The sequence below is a fragment of the Acanthopagrus latus genome, chromosome 12 (assembly GCF_904848185.1).
Source record: "Acanthopagrus latus isolate v.2019 chromosome 12, fAcaLat1.1, whole genome shotgun sequence".
NCBI classification, from domain to species: domain Eukaryota; kingdom Metazoa; phylum Chordata; class Actinopteri; order Spariformes; family Sparidae; genus Acanthopagrus; species Acanthopagrus latus.
In genome coordinates this window covers 16,251,178-16,269,996 of record NC_051050.1, presented here as the reverse complement: position 1 = coordinate 16,269,996, position 18,819 = coordinate 16,251,178, and the positions used below count along the sequence as shown (strand labels likewise).

The 18,819-nt window shown below is 41.7% G+C and overlaps 1 protein-coding gene across 4 annotated transcripts in view; it reads left to right on the top strand.

Moving 5' to 3' along the window:
- The window catches only part of LOC119030205 (myosin light chain 4-like), a 451,755-nt gene that overhangs the window by 312,405 nt on the left and 120,531 nt on the right, over positions 1-18,819 (top strand). For all 4 annotated transcript variants that reach the window (XM_037117622.1, XM_037117621.1, XM_037117624.1 and 1 more), the window contains 3 exons: positions 8,727-8,811; positions 10,149-10,223; positions 14,300-14,437. In XM_037117622.1, the coding sequence (XP_036973517.1) occupies positions 8,727-8,811; positions 10,149-10,223; positions 14,300-14,437 (298 nt within the window). The remainder of the gene's footprint in view (positions 1-8,726; positions 8,812-10,148; positions 10,224-14,299; positions 14,438-18,819) is intronic.

Below are 18,819 nucleotides of genomic sequence, written 5' to 3'. Positions count from 1 at the left end.
TCGTCATACCACAGACCTTGAAGTATCAGGGCACAGTGTGATGCTTGAAATCATTACAGTGAAACACCTCCTCCACCACCTATTTGTAATTTGCGGGGGTTAAAGGGAAATTATGTGTGGCTTCAAGTAATTGCCACTTGAACAGTTCAACGTTATTGCTCTCTTAATATTATTGAGAGAGCAAAGAAAAGAGGTTGCGAATGATGGTAACAAACTGTATTGGCAAGCTGATATTGGTGTTTATAGTGGATAGTACTATGCCAATTTGCAGTATTGGGTATTATGTCTGTGTAGAAACCTGGACGGGGAGGGGGGGCAGTTAGATACACGGATAATTGTTGTCATCAAATGGTCATTTCCAATCACAGGTGATTAGCTGCAAATTAGGCCGACAACATGTTCTAATCACTCAGCCATAACTTTTGGCTCCACTGAAGAGGCGAAATACACAGCAGAGTCAGAAACTCAGCCTGCTTGACAACTTAAGCTGAGTGTACGACTCTGTGGAGGTATAATAACTTTAATCATGCGGGGCTATAAAAACATAATTTGTGCTACGTTGAGCCATGAGCTCATAACATCTGACAATAGTCTTATTTCAAAGATGAGAGGCCAGGAGTACAGGCTTTGTCCCGCTGTCTACAGCTACTGCCTGGTTCAGCTCCATTCTCAGCTTCCACAGACAAAGAACTGCAGGAGAGGTGGTTAAATAACCGATATCCAACAAGATAACTTCTACAGAATTTATCACGAGTTGGCAGCAGATACTTTCAGAGGACAGACGTGATCGCGCTTCTAACACCAGTCGGACATACAGGAGGGTCCAAAGGTCCCAGACCACCCGCAAAATATTCTGTTTTGCATTTGTTTCTATTGTAATGTTTTTTTTTGTTTTCATTACAAGTGATATCAGCTTAAGGCTGCAATATGTAGGAATTTATAGGCAAAACAAATATGGGGCAGCATATCACCAGAATAGCCGCTAACTGCTGCTTGTGGTAGCTAGTTAGCTCAGTTAACTCTCGCATTTCATACATGGAGCTCAGATTGTTGGGAGTGTGTTGGTGTTCACACTGCTACGAGAGGAGCTTTGGACTGGAGTTGTACCTTGGCTAGCTGGTTTGCATGCTGACTTACATAGGTATTCCTGCAAAACAACACACGGACGCCATGATGTCAAAACTGTTATATCTTTGCATTCTGTTGATATTTAAGTTATTTTTTCCACGTCATCAACTGAAAATCTTACATATCACTCTTTCTTTTTGAGTGAAAAGTTGCATCTTTTCCCAGTCGTGCTGGGTTAACAAGTGGTGATCTGATCCAAACTTGTGGAGTCCATGCGAGCTCAGGTGCATCTTGTCATTGACATAAAAGGAAGACAGAGCACTGAAATTTTGCATTTTTTCAAAGGCTTTTTGTGTGGGGTTAATTGGCAATGGGACCAATCTCTGACTTGACCCAAAATAAGGATCCCCCCATGGATGTAGATCACAAAGTTTAAGACTACTGTTACATCTACTGAGTCTGCTGCACTCGATCCCACCCTGGAGATCTTGTGCAGAGATAACATGAAGGAAGAAATGGGAGAAATAGTTACCCAGCCAGGAAGGTGACTCAGGTTTTACCGATAGGATTACGACTTCCCTGCTCAAATTCTGCACTGAGTAGTCAGTAAGGCAGGTTGTTACAGGTTCTCTATTGCCCCAGAGTCTGAATGCATGCAGCCCAGCTCCGCCTGATTTGTTTTCCAATATTTTGACTCACACCCACCTTCCCAAAACACTTCCCTCACTTGGCTTCGGATGACTTCAGTCAGATAGTTATAAATAAATAATTGTGCTACACACTTTTTTTGAACAAATACTGTTGATGGTCCGCTTATAGCATTTGAATTGCACTGATGTATCTCTCCTTCTCTCATGATTTCGTGCTGTCAGTCTTTTGTACGCATAGTTGCAATATGGAGGGGTTCACCGGTGAAACGCTGTATGCATGAATTGATGCATCAATACAAGCAGGCAGGAGCAGGCGCAATCTCCTGGGAAATACTAGATCCTCTTAAGTCCCCCCTCCAATCTCGTACTTGTTTGGCTCCTTAGGAGACAATTAAATATCCATATCATTTATCTGACTATCGGCAATGAAAAGATGCTGTGTATTTTTTTTATTCTGCATTACTGGAGAACATACTGTGTTGTGCCATATAGATGCCTCTTCTCTTCCAAATACATCTCACTTTAGCCCTGATACCAGCCTCTGATCATGAGCCATAACGTCTTAATCCATCCCAAATTCATCCAAAAATGCGGCGTGTGCCTCTACAGATGCCACATGAAATCTCACTATCAGCTGAATTTAAATCTTTAACACGGGTCCTTTTCCCTTTGAATATGAGCCATGAACAAGAAAAACTACTGAAAATGTTTTTTGTTTTGTTTTTTGTTTTTTTTGTTTTTTTATCTCGACAAAATTAATCAACTCTGTGAAACATTCAGACAGTAATTAAAGACTCTCACCCACAGCCATCCACAAACAGGGCTTATTAGATTGTCATTATCAGTCTGAGAGCTGGAGATGTATTGATTGGAAAGAAATATGGCAGACACAGTGATACATACTTCACAGTCTAGGATGTGAGAGCTGCAGGAACCAGTTAGAAGACAAAGATGTTAAGAAACACAGAAGGTAGGCAGTGCTTATGTTGGCTGTCTTAGCTTCATGTACAGGTAAACTGAAGCAAAACCATGAAAGTCGAACAGCATTTAAACTGAAACAGGTATATAAAGCCACCGTCTTCAGTGTGGCCTACTGGATCATAAGCGCAGCATCTTCACAACGTAATGTAGAAAACGGAACCTGAAAGAAATGTTACCCAGCCCGATTAAAACACCTTGAGGTATCATTCGCTCATCGTCACGATCGCGGCATCAGGTGAGCAGCACCAGGGCAATTGGAGACATAAAACTGAATTCTGAGATATCTAAAAATAGATTGATAGAAGCAGACATTCAAGCAAATCTAACTTATGAAAGAAAAATCGATCCACCGCATCAGCAACCGCTCCACACTCATAACGTAGCAGATGGAAGGCAGTGCCATAGCCGACGTCTCCCAAGTTAACTTCAGCCAAACGCACACTGTAAATGTAAAAGGAGTGCAGTTGCCACAGTGCATTAGTGGCTCAATGAAGTTCAAGTTTAATGACCACACAATCACAGCTCCCCCGTCCCCTCCCCGTGTGCTGCTTTTTACTGCTGGCTTTATCTTTTAAGGCAGCACTTTTTTTTATGATCTCATTCAGCGCGACTCCTCTTCACGGTTTTCCTGCGTTACCTTCACCTCTCGCCGTTGACATTGAGCTTTTCTAAAGAATATCTACAGTCATGTTTAAGTTCCTCTTCACAACAGCAGCCTTTCCTGCCTGCACTATGCCTGAACCGGGTAGACAAACTGCCGCACAAGGCTTGATTCCTGCAAGTTGTGTAACGGTTACTTAATCCAGCAGAATTTGTAATCAACCGGGCATATCTCTTCCTGTTAATTGCTTGATCCTCCCTGAAGCACATCTGCATAAAGGAGGGAGACACATTTCGCTGATTGCTCGCAAGGTGTGTCTCAGATTACAGGAAATCTGTGCTGTCGGAGTCGGTGGATCTTGTCTGAGACGAGGTGGAAAAGACTTATCTCATTCTGCAGCCTCCAGGCCCTACACACACATATAGCTATATGATACATGTATCTTTTGTCACTGAGCAGCTAAACTGCATTGTGTGTCTATGCAAGCTAATGTCTAAATCAGTTATCCAATCTTAATTGGGAGTTTTATCGCTCTTTTCTGCCTATGTTTGTGGACTTGCCTGCAGCACATGAGCCTGTAAACATGTTTTTAAAGGCGCAGTATAGCAGATTTGGCCACTTGTCCAATTCATACTGAGTACAAACATCGGGCAGCATATCACCAGAGAGACTGCTAGCTGTAACTGACGTTAGCTCGTTAGCTCGTTAGCCGTGCATCCAGTGGTCCAGACTGGGAGCTCGGAGCACCATGGGAATGTTGTATTTTTTACTTACTGTTACTAGATAATTTTCTTTGATTTGATTTCAAGCACATCACTCAAAAATTATAATGCATTTATAACACCTTGTAAAAATGCTTATAATTGCAACTTTTAACAAGGCTTATAGAGTATTATAGGTGATGGACATAAGGTTTGTAAGTTTTGTAAGTTTATAGTCCACAGTGCAACAACATTCTTTGAAATAATAATCAGAGTCCTGGGTCACACAGCACTACATAACTAACTGGGAGCTGCAGTGTGCTGTCTGACCCAGGATGGTTTCAAACATTCATCAAGAGTTTTTTTAAAGGCCTCATAAATGCATCATATTCCAGCATTATAGACATGACTTTCACCAAAAGTGTTACCCGAATACTGATATGAAATAATATAGATTCAACAATCTTAAGCCACAACACCAAAAAATGTATGTGCCTCGGAGAGCAAAAGTTGTTGCTGGCCCACACTGGATACCCTCACTTGACTCCACATACCACATGGTCCGCCATGGGCATGATGGCAGGTGCCATCATTCTATGCAATATGAGGGCCAGATGAGGATGTCTGGTTCAATTTTGTACTAGACTCTGTATAAAATAATCTGAAGTATGACCATCTTATCGCACTGTATCATAATTACTTTAGTTTTGTTGAGAATGTTTTGTTTCTCATCAACATCAAAAACATCCAGTAACATGTCCGAATCCCAATAGGTGTTTGTGACATTGAGGAAATCTATTTCACGAAAGACTACGAGTGAAACATTCAGTTCTGCCACTTGATCTCAGTCTTGCTTTTTCAGCTCATTCAGCAAAGAATGACTGGTAATTGAGGTATTGATTAGCCCTTATTGTTTGCTGTGCATGAAATCCCCCCCAAAAAAACAGAATGTTGGCCTTGTCCTATTAAATGTTTCGTCTTTGAACCGAGCACGAGCTGAGTGTGGCAGTTGTCGGCGGCAGGCACAATCTTGTCAGCAGTGCTCCTGGATGCAGCCTGCCAATTAACCAGAGTTGCAGTCAGGCATTTTCACCAGGAAATCAGTTTGCTATATAAATCTTGCCCATTGCATATGTAAGGAAAGAAAAAAAAAAAAAAACTCAAGTTGGAGCACTGTTGTTAGCATAACCGCTAACAAACTCCTAATGAAAAGGCCCTGGCAGCCTGAAGAGGGAAACAAAAGTGCGAAAGAATAAAAAAAAGCAGCAGCAGCTTTATTGCAATTTTCTCCCTACATCGCCAGCATGTGACTGGTAACATGTGACCTGATTGCACATGTGTAAGGTGGTTTATATTAAGTACTGCTCTGGGCAGTCAGGAAGAATTAGATACAATGAGGTTTAATGTGTTTGTAAAGATTAGCATCGGGGAGGTGTGGGTGTATGTACGTGTGCATTTGTGTGTTTGCGGCATGAACAGAAAACTTGTTCAAGGGAGTGGGAGTATGATAAACAGAGGTGGCTGTCTTCAAAGAAAAAATACACCGTTGTTTCAGTAAATTCACGCAGTAGTAACTATAATTTTTCTCTCTTTCTGTGGGAGGGAATTACTCCTTTTTTTCTGTGTGGAGCAAAGGAGGAAGTTAACATGGTGTGCTTTCCTTCTCACCTGTGTTCCTAGTGTTCTGTTCCCCCTGTGTTCCTGTGCTCCTCCTCAGCCTGATTCGTCCATCCATTAGCACTGCTGCTGTTCCCAGTGTCTCTCTGCCTGCACCTCATCTGCTTGTTAGTTTAACTTTTATTTAGGCCTTGTTTCCTGTGCTCCTGTGCTCCTGTGTTCTGTTCCCCCATCCTTGTGTGTTCCTGGTGTTCCTCATCGTGGTTTTCTGGTTTGTCCTCTGTTTTTGTTTCACTTTATTTTCCTCTGCCTGCCTTTCATTGCCAGTTTTTGTCATCTGCTTTTTCTTGTCTGCACTTTTGAATTTTGGATTGGACAATAAGCTCATCCCAGCTCACTTTTTTGTTATGCTACCTGTCTGTTTGTCTACAATTGTGTCCAACTTTTGAAATGTGACAGAAGTAGTGTAACACTGTCATAACTCAGAAAGTGTGGGTTGGGTCAGCTGACAGTCAAAGTCGGTTCTCTTACTCCAAACCTCAAACTCAGTTGAGTTTATCATTTTAACTATGAGAACAAAGATTGCCTATAATTAAGGATACAGTAAGCGATTCTGCAGAAGCATAGCTTGTGGGTTCGTGTACAATTGGCGGTTGGTAGGTTGGTTGGTCAGACCAAACACCGATAACCGACTGGTAAGTTGCATGTCTAGGACATCAAATGTCCCTCCTTCATACAAGGTCAGAACACAGCGAGTTGTTGACTCAAAAGTACTTACAAACAATGCCGTCATTATGAAGGAGGGAATTTGGAGGACTAAGTCTCAGGCATTTTAGAAAATGTGCTGTTATTAAAAGAAAGGAAATAAACATTATTTGATCAAATGATAAAAGATAAACTCTCATCATGAATGCTTCCATTATTCTGCAGTCTCTAAAATCTGCTTTCATCTTATATTTGAAATGGCTCTTTGAATTCCTTCAATGTTTACTTGCATCGACATTTGATAGTGCAGCCATTTCAAGAGCTCTTGCTCTTCGTTTAGTGAGGGCGCATGAAATAGCCACAAGCAAATAAAAAACATTTGTTGCTCGTCTCAGAATGAATCCTGGCGGTCCATCACCCCATGAGTGAGTCTTAAGGCTTTAAACTCAGCCAATAAATTATTAAACACTCAGTGATAAAATGTGAATGGTGTTGCCTGGGTGGCCATTACACATTTTTCCAGTGTTATGACTCTATATAGGTCAACAAAAAGCAGTTGGCAGCATTTATTTTAAGAACGCAACTGATAGAAAAAGTTGTGAGGGCTGTCACTGACTTCAGATTTCACATACATCCATCTATCCATCCACTTTAAACGGCATTACGTATGCAGCATATTGTTAATATTTTATTTACCACTATAAGACAATTCTGTCTCTGTGAAACTGATAGAATTGGCCCACAGAAAGTAAACTAAATAAAAATCTGTCGGTTTGTTGAATATTATCTGAGAAACAATACAGGAGAGCAAAAACATTGTGTGCACAGATACTGCAAGGGTGAGAGTTTGTTGACATTGTTTTTCATTATTTATTATTTCTGATCAAACAGCAATACTGTTGACGCATGTAGTGAGAAAGAAAGATCCATATTAGCTGGGTGATTTCTGTTTATTTTAGGATCACTAACTATGGGCGAATACCAATTTTACTTTTGCATTTTTATTACTGTAATTACTTTTTAGCGATACGTTTTACATATATGGTTATATGCTGCACCTATAACTATATCCCTAAAAATATAGGAATAAGATCCACTATGCTTTTAAAATGTGCTTCTGTTGATTCATTTAAAGCTGCGTGTCTGAGGAAGAAATACATTACATTCAAAGGACGGATTTTGACATGGCCGACCATTGACCTGTATGTCACATCATGGGAATAATGTTGTTGTTTTTTTTGTTTTTGTTATTGTTAGAGATGTTTTTTGTGTTTGTTTTTTTTTTACCTTAAGGGGCAATAAGAATTTGAGCTGGAAACATTCATAAATCAACAAAAAATCAATCACCAAAAGTTTTGACATTATGACGTTTATGTATGGTGTTGCAGAGATCTCTTCTGAGCTTAGCATGCTAACCAGCTAGCCCTGGCCCATCCCGGCTAGCTGTGTAAATGTTAACAATCCCCTGGTCACGAGCACCCACTGTGAGCCGCTACCTGCACGGCTCAATGAGCTAACTAGCTAAGGGCAACTACAGCCTGTAGCCACTGTTAGCAGTAACTAGCGGCTAGTCTGGTGATCTGCTGCCATATATATTTGGTTTAAGTATGAATTTGACAGGTGGGCGACTCTTAAATACTGCACCTTTGATGGATAGCTTGTGAGGCGCCACTGTTAGCCAGAGAGGTGCATGATTGGCAGCCAGCTCGACCAAAACAAAGCTGCCGTGCTGCTGTCTGAACGTCTCTGCTCATTCTGCAGTAGGAGCTGTCCGGCCAAGTGTGGAGAACTGAGCGGAGGTCTTGTACCGAGACACAAAACTGTCAAGGACAAAAATACCCTTGTAAGGATGATAAGGACTAACAGTGATACTGGGAGCAAACTGAAACTCAGTCACCTTTTGTCAGACTCCAGCCAATAAACAAGCAAATGTTTACGTCACTCCTATCTGCGTTGCTCACTGGCGATGACCTTGGAGCTGTGTGGTTAAACATATGCAGGGAAAGATGCATGCAGTCATGAGGTTTAGATTGTTATCTAACAGATCCTTTGCTTAACTAATGGAGCATTATATTCCAGCATAAAAATCAATAATGGAAAAAAATGCAACTTCATCCCTGTGGCTTAAAGATGACAGGTCCTAGAAAAATGTTTGCTATTATGTTTCATAATTTTTATTTTATTTTTTTTTAAAACAGCCCAGCTAATGGTGATGGTGTCATTGTCAGTGTTGTGTTCGTTGGAGGGAATTAGCTAGGAAATAAGTAAGCGTGGCAGCTGCTTATTTGATAAATCTCTAATGAATGAGCAAGCCAGGGTCACTTACATGGTAATTTATTCAGCTACTGAGGATGGATAAATAAATATCTGCCTCTCTGCCCCCTGTTGTTCTCTCTGACGCAGGAGAATGCAGCTGCCATGAGGGTTACTCCCCCGACCCCGTCCATAAACACCTCTGTGTTCGCAGCGACTGGGGTCGAAACGAAGGGTAAGTCCCATCCGCACCATCCACGTATATTTGAAAAAGTCGCCCATGTGAAAAAGTCCTCACGGCCTATTTGAAGCCTACTCCCAACTGCATCAGCACATGATATTAACTTTACATCGAATAGAGGGTGAATTGTTCTGTGTGATGGATTTAGCTATCCGGAGTAAGTTTCAAGTTTCTGTGAGTTGATCCTCAGAGAATTAAAATGAATGGAGACGAAGGTAGAAAAAAAATCAAATCTCATACCTTACCGTGTGCTTTTGAAAAATGGTCAGCGGTAATGTAAATATAAGCAATTTATAGTTAATGGGCCAAAACATGCAAATGTGCCTGTATGGTCTTTTACCTTGAGGAAGTTAGACTTTGAAGAGGTAATCAGAAGTACAGATAGGAGGAAGAGGTAGGAGGGATGTTATAGTGTGTAATGGAACAGAACAGCAGGGAAAGGCCGGAGTGTGACAGATAAATAGGGAGCGAAACAAAAAATGAAAGACTAATGCTAGAAAATGACGTTAAAGGTATAGAACAAGAAGTCAAATGAGCCCTGCGTCTAACTCTGACCTTGTTTGGCAATTAGCCGGCTCACCCCCAATCATTGATTCAATTCAGCAGCCCCACATTGTCATTCAGCTCCACCTGTCATCCACTGGAGTCAGTCCAGTCACAGATCAAATATCCATTCACAGTTTTTTCTGTTTGAATCGCAGCCGACAGAGGGTAATCCTATCCTGTGAAAACACTTCTTTGGATCAGGGAGTTCTAGTTTTGTCCCTCGCATTTCAATTTTCTTCAGTATAGTGTGAGTCTTCGAAGATAGAACATGATGCGCTACAGTATAAAAAGACTTTTTGTGCCTTTGTATTTGTTAAAATGCCTACATATGTCATCCCAAATGTCTCTACCTAATGTTCAAACTGGGCAAAATCTGTAATTTTATTCAAGTTAGTGGTGCGTCTCATTCATCGCCTGCCACTATAACTTCTGGGGGGAGAGTCGTAGAGTGAGGAGGGAAGTCAGTGAACGTGACTGAACATAATGTGAATAAAAACTTGAAAACATTCCTCACTCCTTGGACACTTGAGTGACTCCTGTGATCCCGCATTCCTTATGTCTTTAACTTTGTTTGGACTGAGAGAAACTGAATGGCAGAATTTACATTCTGTGCGTCAGACTTCGTCGTTTGGAAAACATTGCGATTATTCTGGATCTTAACCCAGCGCGCATCAGCACGTTTTAATTTGAATGTCATTTGCGAAAGTTGTGCATGACATTGTTTTCAAATAGAATTTCCATGCTTATCTCTCTAATCTAATGTTCCCTCCTCTCTTTTTCCCAAGTCCCTGGCCGTACGCTAACTTGGAGAAAGGCTATGACCTAGTTACAGGACAGCAGGCCCCAGAGAGGATCTTCAGGTGAGTTCTTCACTTCTGGTGCGTCTCCTGAGTGCGCGACTCTCTGCTGGCCATCTGTGCCTACGCGGACACACAGTGCGATGATGGTGATGTTCCTTTGCGTGTGTGTGTACATGTCTGTGACGGAGCATGCAGATGGACGTCCGGCAGATACACTCTGACACAGTTGGATGGACTCACGTGTATACAGCCCGTGCTGAGGTGAAAGTGTTACCCATGGGCTCTTATGTGGAGAAATCGCCCAAGGGGCAGTCTGGGATGAACTCCTTTCAAATGCTTTTACTGCCATTTTTTTCTTCACTTCATTCTTGATGGGGTCATTGTGTCTCACTTTTTTTTTTTCAAAGATGTGTGGGGCTCAAAGGAGGCGTCTAGCATCGCCCGGCTGTGTTGCTGAAAAGCTTTTATAATGCCCTCCTATTTTTTATGTCGTCGGGTCTGTTTGTTGGTTTGTTTGTCCACTTGTGGCTAGATTTTCATTACATTTTGCAGCAGATCCAGATCACGGGTCAGACGAAGCCGTTATATTTCACTGTCACTTAAGTTGCCAGAATAAATACCATATCCTTAAATCCAGATTATGGTAGTCACGTTCAACAATGTTAAAACATAGTCAATTGTAGATATTAGCTGACTACATATCACAGTCCACATCCACAGAGTAATCAACTGGAGTAGGCTGCATATGTCGTTAAGAATAAAAAATAAACTATAATGAAAAGGTAAGAAATAGAAACAGACTTGCAGATACATAATATGTACAAGTGTAAACAGTGTGTGGTTGCTTCCCGAGCAGACGGGACTGTCTCTCTCCTGATTGTGGACAGGTCTCTTTTACTGCATGAGCAGGAGGTGGAGAGATGTAGGTTACCGACCAGACACTGTGGTCACAGTGGTTACTGTTAGAAAATAGAGCAATCGAAGGTTCATTTTAATAAATTCATAGGACAGCATTAAAGGTTTCTATGCAACATTTCCACGTTAAAGGGGCCCTGTGTAGTTTCAGAGAAGAAATTAAAACAGAATTTTTATATTTACAATATTGATTAAAAAAAAACAAAAAAAAAAAACACGTCTGAATAGACAAGCTGTTCTCAGAGGGAAATGAGGTCCCAGCCACTGTTTAAAGCTAAAAAGGTGGCAGGGTCCACCAACTTTAGTTTGTTTAGGTGTAAAAAAGAAAGCAGTCAATGAAAATCTCTCTCCTCCGATAAAAAATGTCTAAAAACAACTTGACCTTTGTCATTTGCTGCGCCTGTCACTATAACTTAGGGGAAACTTCAGGATAAACACGACTAATCACAACAGGAACAACGTTTTGATGTGACCTCACCTCTGAGCATTTCTGATTCACACCGGTTAGATAACCATCTGCCATTGTGGTCGAACGCAAAGCAACGACGTCCACGGCCCCCCACGCCCACTTCACAACGTCATCAAGCCAAGTCTTTTGTTTTTCATTGTTTTGATTGAGACACCTTTAGTGGCAGACATTACCTACTGTGGTCTGAAGTGACTTAGAGGAAAGCCTTCAAGTTCACTTCCCATCCAGAATGTAGGTAGGGAGGGTTTTTGTCACAGTCGCTCCTCTTAACACTGACCTTGCAGTTAGCTTCTCAGCGTGAGTCCACTCTAAAAGATGAGGTTCACAATTTCAGTTTTTTCTTGTCTGCACGAACACACATTCCATTTTTCAGCTGTCCAACACACACGCGCAAGGCAGTGACCAAATCTACTGCTTGGTTGAAGCACTGTGTCGGTTCAGAGTTTGAAAGATGAAATGACAACTGCATAAGCACACACACACTCACACAGTTGCAGAGCATAAACACTTTCGGCCATGTCCACACTCATACAGATAGCAGACAAAGTGAGCAAAGGTGCAGCAACCAAGTGGAAACACTCACCGGTTCCCTTTAGGAAGGTTTCTATATCAGTGCTGTGCGTGTGTGTGCGTGTGTGTGTGTGTGTCAGGGGGCAGTGGGGTTGGAGAAAAGAGGCCTATGGCAGTGAAAAAGAGGAGCTTAATCGTAACAGGGATTGGTTTCACTGTCGGGGAGCTTTGTGGGAGACCAGTGCTGCCTCTCGCTTTAGTCTTCACGTCGTAGACAAATGAGGAAATGAGCATCTTTGTGATCTGAAGGCTCGAGGGGTTGCATAAAGAACAGTCAGACAAAAATGCGACGGATTAAACGAAAAGCTTTAAATGCTAATAATAAACACCTTAAAGTCAGACTAGGTTTGCATCGTCAGATAGCGGGGAGAGGTCAGAGTGAGTGCAATGCATTCTGATTCACTGACGCTAATTAAAAAACTGGCAGCTTTGATGGCTTAAAGAAGAAGAAAAACAACCAAAAACAAGTCATTCCAGTAATCAGGTTGGATGTCAGCAATGTTAAACAGTGAATAAAATTCAAACATGATGGTTTGATATGTTTTATGTGGGAGTCAAAGGAGAGATTTTGATTCAATTTAAAGCCGAGATTTCTGCGATCAAAGCCACACAAGCTTGGTTTTGCAGGTGTCCAGGAATTAGTCGTCTGGCTAAAAGCACACAACACAAAGCACGGCCACGTTCTGTGCTGTTTCACGAGGCTCCACCAGGTGTTGTTATTCCTAAGTGGCAAGTCGAGGCCCGCTGCATGGTTTCCTCCTGGTAATTTTGATCTTTGCTCGGGAGAAGCGTCTCTGGCGCCAGACCAAATTATTTTTTTCTCCGCCATCTTGAACAACAGTCAACGCAGCACATGACATTTGAAGTGAAGAAGAATCAGTAATATTAAAACAAAAAAAGCGAGGCCACCACAGCTACTAATTATTTCCCCAAGTCCAATTCTACTTCCAACTGTGCTGTAAAAGCACCGCATGTGAATACCAATTAGATTAGTTGCCATGGATAGACATCATAAGCCAACAATGGCTTACTTGAAACAGCTGAACAACTTTCCTCAAGAGTGACAGTTTAGATCTGGTTGTCATAGCTAATTGTATAAAAGAGTGATTATTTTTCTAATGAATGCAGTTCTACTTTTGTTGCAGCATGCTCAAGACATTAAAGAATGAGTTCACCCAAAAATGAAAAGCCAGTCATTATTTATTGACTTTACTCAAGTCATCAGGTGAAGTTCCTACGTCCACAAGATATTTCTGGAGCTTCACAGCAGAACAGCGTAGCAGCATTAGACCTTTTTCTCTGCAAGCTTCAAGATGCCACATTGATTGGAAGTGACATTATTTACACCCTGGATGCACAATCAAGCTCGAGCACCCACTACAGACGGGGTGCGCGCTAACACTCCTAGCTTGGTGAAGTCTTTGCTTCAAAAAGGGTGTAAATAACTTACTTTCTAATCTATTTTAGCTTCAGAAGACTTGTGTTGTTTCCAAATGAGCTGTCGGGTCATATTTCAGTTGTTTTTTTTAAGTCCCCACCTACTTCAGTTGTTGCTGCACTGCTTGTTGTCCTGTGAGGCTCCAGACGTGCTCTGAGGACCACAAAACCTCACTTGCCCTTCCATCGACTCGAGGGTAAGTAGATAATGATTCAATTTCTCATATTTGGGTGAACTTATCCTTTAAGAAAAAAAAAAACCCTTCAGGATAGTGCAATGCTCACTTTAAAGTGAACTCAGAAACATATTTCTGTATTGATTTCAATCTTGAATATCACACATCTGGTAGACTTTTCGAGCCGCTCATCAATTCATGCCCCAGACTCTCCCTGGATCAATATCGCATTGCCTTATCTGGACTTTCTCATTAAATGCAGAGAATGAAAACTGTACAGGAAAGATCACACTCGGCCATTACATAAATCAGCATCGTTGAATAAAATTATGCAATATAACAGCAATGAAAGATTTTTGCTTCCCTCTCTGTCAGGACCTCGCCGCCCATACGCTGATGCTTTTAAGCCTACACATTTCACGGTGCTCGTTTTCTGCAGTACAGTATCAATCCGTGCACATCCGCTGTATGTTCATACTGAACAGGATGTGTGTAGAACAGAAACGGAAAATGCCACAATGTGAAGGTAGTTTGATTGACGTTCATGTCCTATGATTGTGCCAACACAGATCATTCTACAGTCTGGGCCAAGGGCTGTGGCTGCCAGTCAGCAAGAGCTTCGTGGTGCCACCGGTGGAACTGTCAATCAACCCCATCGCCAGCTGCAAGACGGACGTGTTGGTTACCGAAGATCCGGGGGAGGTCAGGTCAGTCTGACTCAGCTCAGAGCACTGCCACTTACTCCACTTCCGAGCATGCATTTTTCATTTCGGACGGTCTCAACAGATGCACTTAAATCCGTTTTTGTGGGATTCTGAACCACCGACCGTGCGGCTCGAGCAACAATCTCCTTGTTTCATGGAGTGTACAAGTCGAAATGATTTACGTCTTTACTTCATTTAGCACAGACATTCATTACATATGACATTATATGACTATGACACATATGGCTACATAACAGACACTATGGAATTTCACAGTGCTTCTTCGTAATTGTTTGTGTCATGGCTGCCTTCGTCCCGCTGTCCAACTGTGCAATACTGCTGGCAACCGTTATTTGGTTTATCTAACAATAAACAGGTAAGCATCAGTGTATTGTTTGTACACGCATGCAAGGTTTAAGTGACTCAAAAAGCAATCACAAACATAAATAGGCAATTTCCTTTCTTTGCTATGAATAAAAAAAACTGCAAGGCTCAAATGAAATAAAAGGCAAAATATCCATTAATCTTTGAATCAGTTAATTAAATGGAAGTTTTTTTTGTTTTTTTTTTCAAAAGACTTAGTGGACTGAAGTGGCAGGAAAAGCTCAATGAAACTTTTGGTTATGCAAAGTGATCCAACAAACAAATCCACACTGGAAAGCAGTGTCAACAAGGTTATGGATTTGGCAATCCCACAGTGCAATAATGAAATACTGGCAACACAAGATGTGTGTTGTTGTTTTTTGTTTTTTTTTTTTCTCATCCGGCCAGCCAGTAGGAGCTGGCATGCATCAGTGAGGCTGAGCATCACAAAACACGGCAGGCACGTCACGCATCAGTTGCAGATTAAAACCAATCGCCCATCTATGGAATCCAACCAATACCAGCCCGGGGAGTGACATTTCATTTGTAAAGCAAATCCGCTGCCATCGTTGCACTTGTCTGTGTCACCATCTTTCAGCAGTAACCATGGTAGAACGTTATGCATGTGTGTGTTTCTGTGTACTGATTGGGGAAAAGTCTTAACTGATGCTGTGTGTGTAGTGGCTGCTGAGGGCTCACTGGGGTACAGCCGACCGCATCAGTAGTGCAAACAAGCACATGTGGAAACAGCGGGGGGTCCCTTCTTAGAGCTGTTGGCACACCAAAATGCATACATTTTTAATGAGACAAAAATGTTGTGCATTTGTCACCAATTACCGCCAGAAAATTATTATTACCTATTTTTTTCAGAATGACAAAGAATCACATTCCTAGGTCCCCCAAACACTGGGAGCAGAGGAAGTGTTGTCTGACTCTCAATAACAAGATCATTGTCAGGGAACAAAAACAATTTCACTGCTCTTGCACCGGCCAGTAGTATTCACTCAAAGAAGCCTCTGTTCTTTTTGATCAATTTCCCTTTTTCTTTGTAATCTCTGACAGTGACACATCATTACTTTCACACCACCGGCTGTCTGTGAACAAGCACACAGGAACAGCCAACGACAAACTTGGTCAGGACATCAGAGATGCCACCTTTCAGATAGCTCTGCCTACATGGGTGGGACAGCTAAGGGGAAACGTTAGCATGACTGTGACGTGCAGCTGAGCCCTGCTGTTTGGAAACTGAGTAAACACACCGTAGCTGAGGTAGTTTCATTGCCAGTGACAAGGTGCCTTGACAAGAAGTAGAGCACGATTCTGTGCTGAACACCGCACGGCAAAGGAGATGTTGATGGTACAACTATTAACATGATAAATGTTCCTAAATGCCCTTTTTAACCCTGTACAAGATGTCTCACCACCCCAGCATGTCACAAGCTGCTCTGAAAACATATTAAAATGTATTAAAACACAAATGTGGAACAGGCTCACTTTACCTTACAGGTAGATTTGTCAGAATTGGCTCCGCTCCCTGCACTCTTTGGTGTTTTTGATACCCGAAAATTCAATAACCTAATTTGAAATTCAGTCAGCCTGAATCACAGTAGTCAGTGTCTAATGTGTGTCGCATAACTTGTTGTTGCAATTTGATGTTCCTCCACCACCGCGAGAATCCTAACTTTTTTACAGGCTTTATGAAAATTGCCTCAAGCTCAAAGAACTCCCAAGGCACTTAGCATCTGCTAATTCGTACGTAAATGGGATTTCTGCATCCCTCTCCATTAATTAGCCAAGGTATGTCACTTACTTTGAGAAAAGGGTGACGGCATGCTACGGAATGAGGACACGTTTCAGAACAACAGCTTGGCATCTGCTACTTGTCGATCTGATCAGGTCCTGAATGTTCCCTGTCTGAGATCATGAAAGATTACAGTTTCTCCGCTTACACAGGTGGTAAAGCAATTATTTCCAAGCAATTACTTACTTTCTCTTTGTCTTGACTTTCACTCAAGTGTCACAGTCTTTGCGCGATGAATAGACCTTGCAGGGTAACATCACAGCTGCAGGTACAAATTGAGCACTTCACCAGAGAGCAGGAACTTAGCTTTTGTTTACTTCACAGCAGAGGGGCTCAATTTGGGTTAAAGCGAGTTAAGCTGTTCGTCAGTGGAAGGACGTGCCGTCATGGATGTGTGAGCCGCTGTTGTCACTTCCTGATATTATGTTTTAGAAAGCACTTCTCCTGACACACCGTGTGAGCTGCATTTAGAGACTAACCCATTTAGAATATTTTATTCAGAATTTCTTTTTCAACTTCCAAGCGAGATATTACGTCTGACACTTTATGGCAACATGAAACATTGTAATAGTTGGAAACAAAGACATATTTCCTTCCTGACTATTGAGCCGCTGGAAGATTAATCACTCCCAAACATACCAGGAAAATAAGAGCAGGCATGAGGGAGGAAATAACACATCGTACAACTGATTAAAAGCCCACTTCACTTGGAATAATAAGTTAATGTTGTGCGTTTGGTTAATGATTAGTTCCTGTAACATAGGGGGGATCTGTCAGATTGTCATGAATAATGCAGACAACTCATTATCCAAAGCATTTTTGTGGAACATAGTCCCATGGGACCTCGCGGAGTTTTCTGGCTGAGGCACTTTCCCAAAGTGTTTATGCAGACGTTGATGTATTCAGGCAGTCATGATAGACGTGTCGATGCGGTGAAGTGGTGGGATGCGCTGCAGCTGTGGCATTGAGAAGGATGCATCCGCCGTTTCACTCCTGCCCGTTGGCAAATTTATTCCACATGAAAAAGATAAGTGAGTGTCAAGGTAAGTGTCGGTTTAACTGTGCTCCGCTTTTTCACTCCAAACCTTTTATCCCTCGATATCAACACGACCCAGCATCATGTTGATTAGTCTTTTTCAATGCGCCTTTTAAATAAGCTTGTTTTAGAGGCTGAAATATATATATATATTTTTTTTCACAAAACAAAAAGAACATTGCCCCATACTTTTTTTTTATTAAGCAGCCCACAACATTTCACCAAAATCACACATGACACATTTCAGAGTTTTCAGCAGTTGTATCTAGTCTCGCTGGTCAGTTCAGTTTCATTCGCCTGTCAGATTTCAATAAGAATTAATATATCTACTGTCAAGTTTACCAAAAATTGGACCAAAATGCAGACAGACAGGAACCAAAAATCCTAAAGGCAACAAAACTAACAAAAACAGGCAGGAGCAAATCCACAAAAAAAACTAAGTTGAGGCAACACTGTAACACAGGGAACACCAGGAGCACTGGGAATACGAGAAAATGTGGGACTGATGTGGGCAAACAGAGGAGATGAACCAACAAAAGAGTTAGGGAACAGGCTTATATACAGACTAAACTCAAGAAGGGGTTGAGGTGCAGGTGGAGAGATGCTCGGCACGGGGCAGTGCTAACATACTGATCTGAGACAGGTGTTGGCTAGTCAGTGTATATTTGCGCTTACTCTTTCATTCTCAGGAAAAAGCAAATAATTCTTTGTTTAAGATGCAACATTTGAAACACAGGAACATTTGCTGCATCTTTCCAGATTGGCTTAAGCAGTGCATGCAGTTGTGTGAGTGTGCACAGTCTACTGAAGGGTAACACCTGTGCACGCCCCCACCCATTTTGATCTGACTGTGCACTGTCAATGTCCTCTTGGCATAGAACCTGCTCGTCTTAAAGGTTACCCAGAAGTAGCTTGTTGAACTCTTAACTATGTAAAGCAGTCAGGATATCTCTAAGATTTCCTTTGTTTCCATTATTTTTACACGTAAATTACTTCAGCTGTATAGCCAGACACTGTAAGGGAAGATTCATGTCAGTGAAGGTCCTTGCCATAAAGTTAAGAATATTGAAATACAGCAAACACTGAAGGGACGAAACTTGTCATAGAAATAAAAGCAGAGCCTCTGCTTTTGCACGAGCTTGGTTCATTATGGCTTGTTTGAAAGGGATTACTTAAGAATAGAGC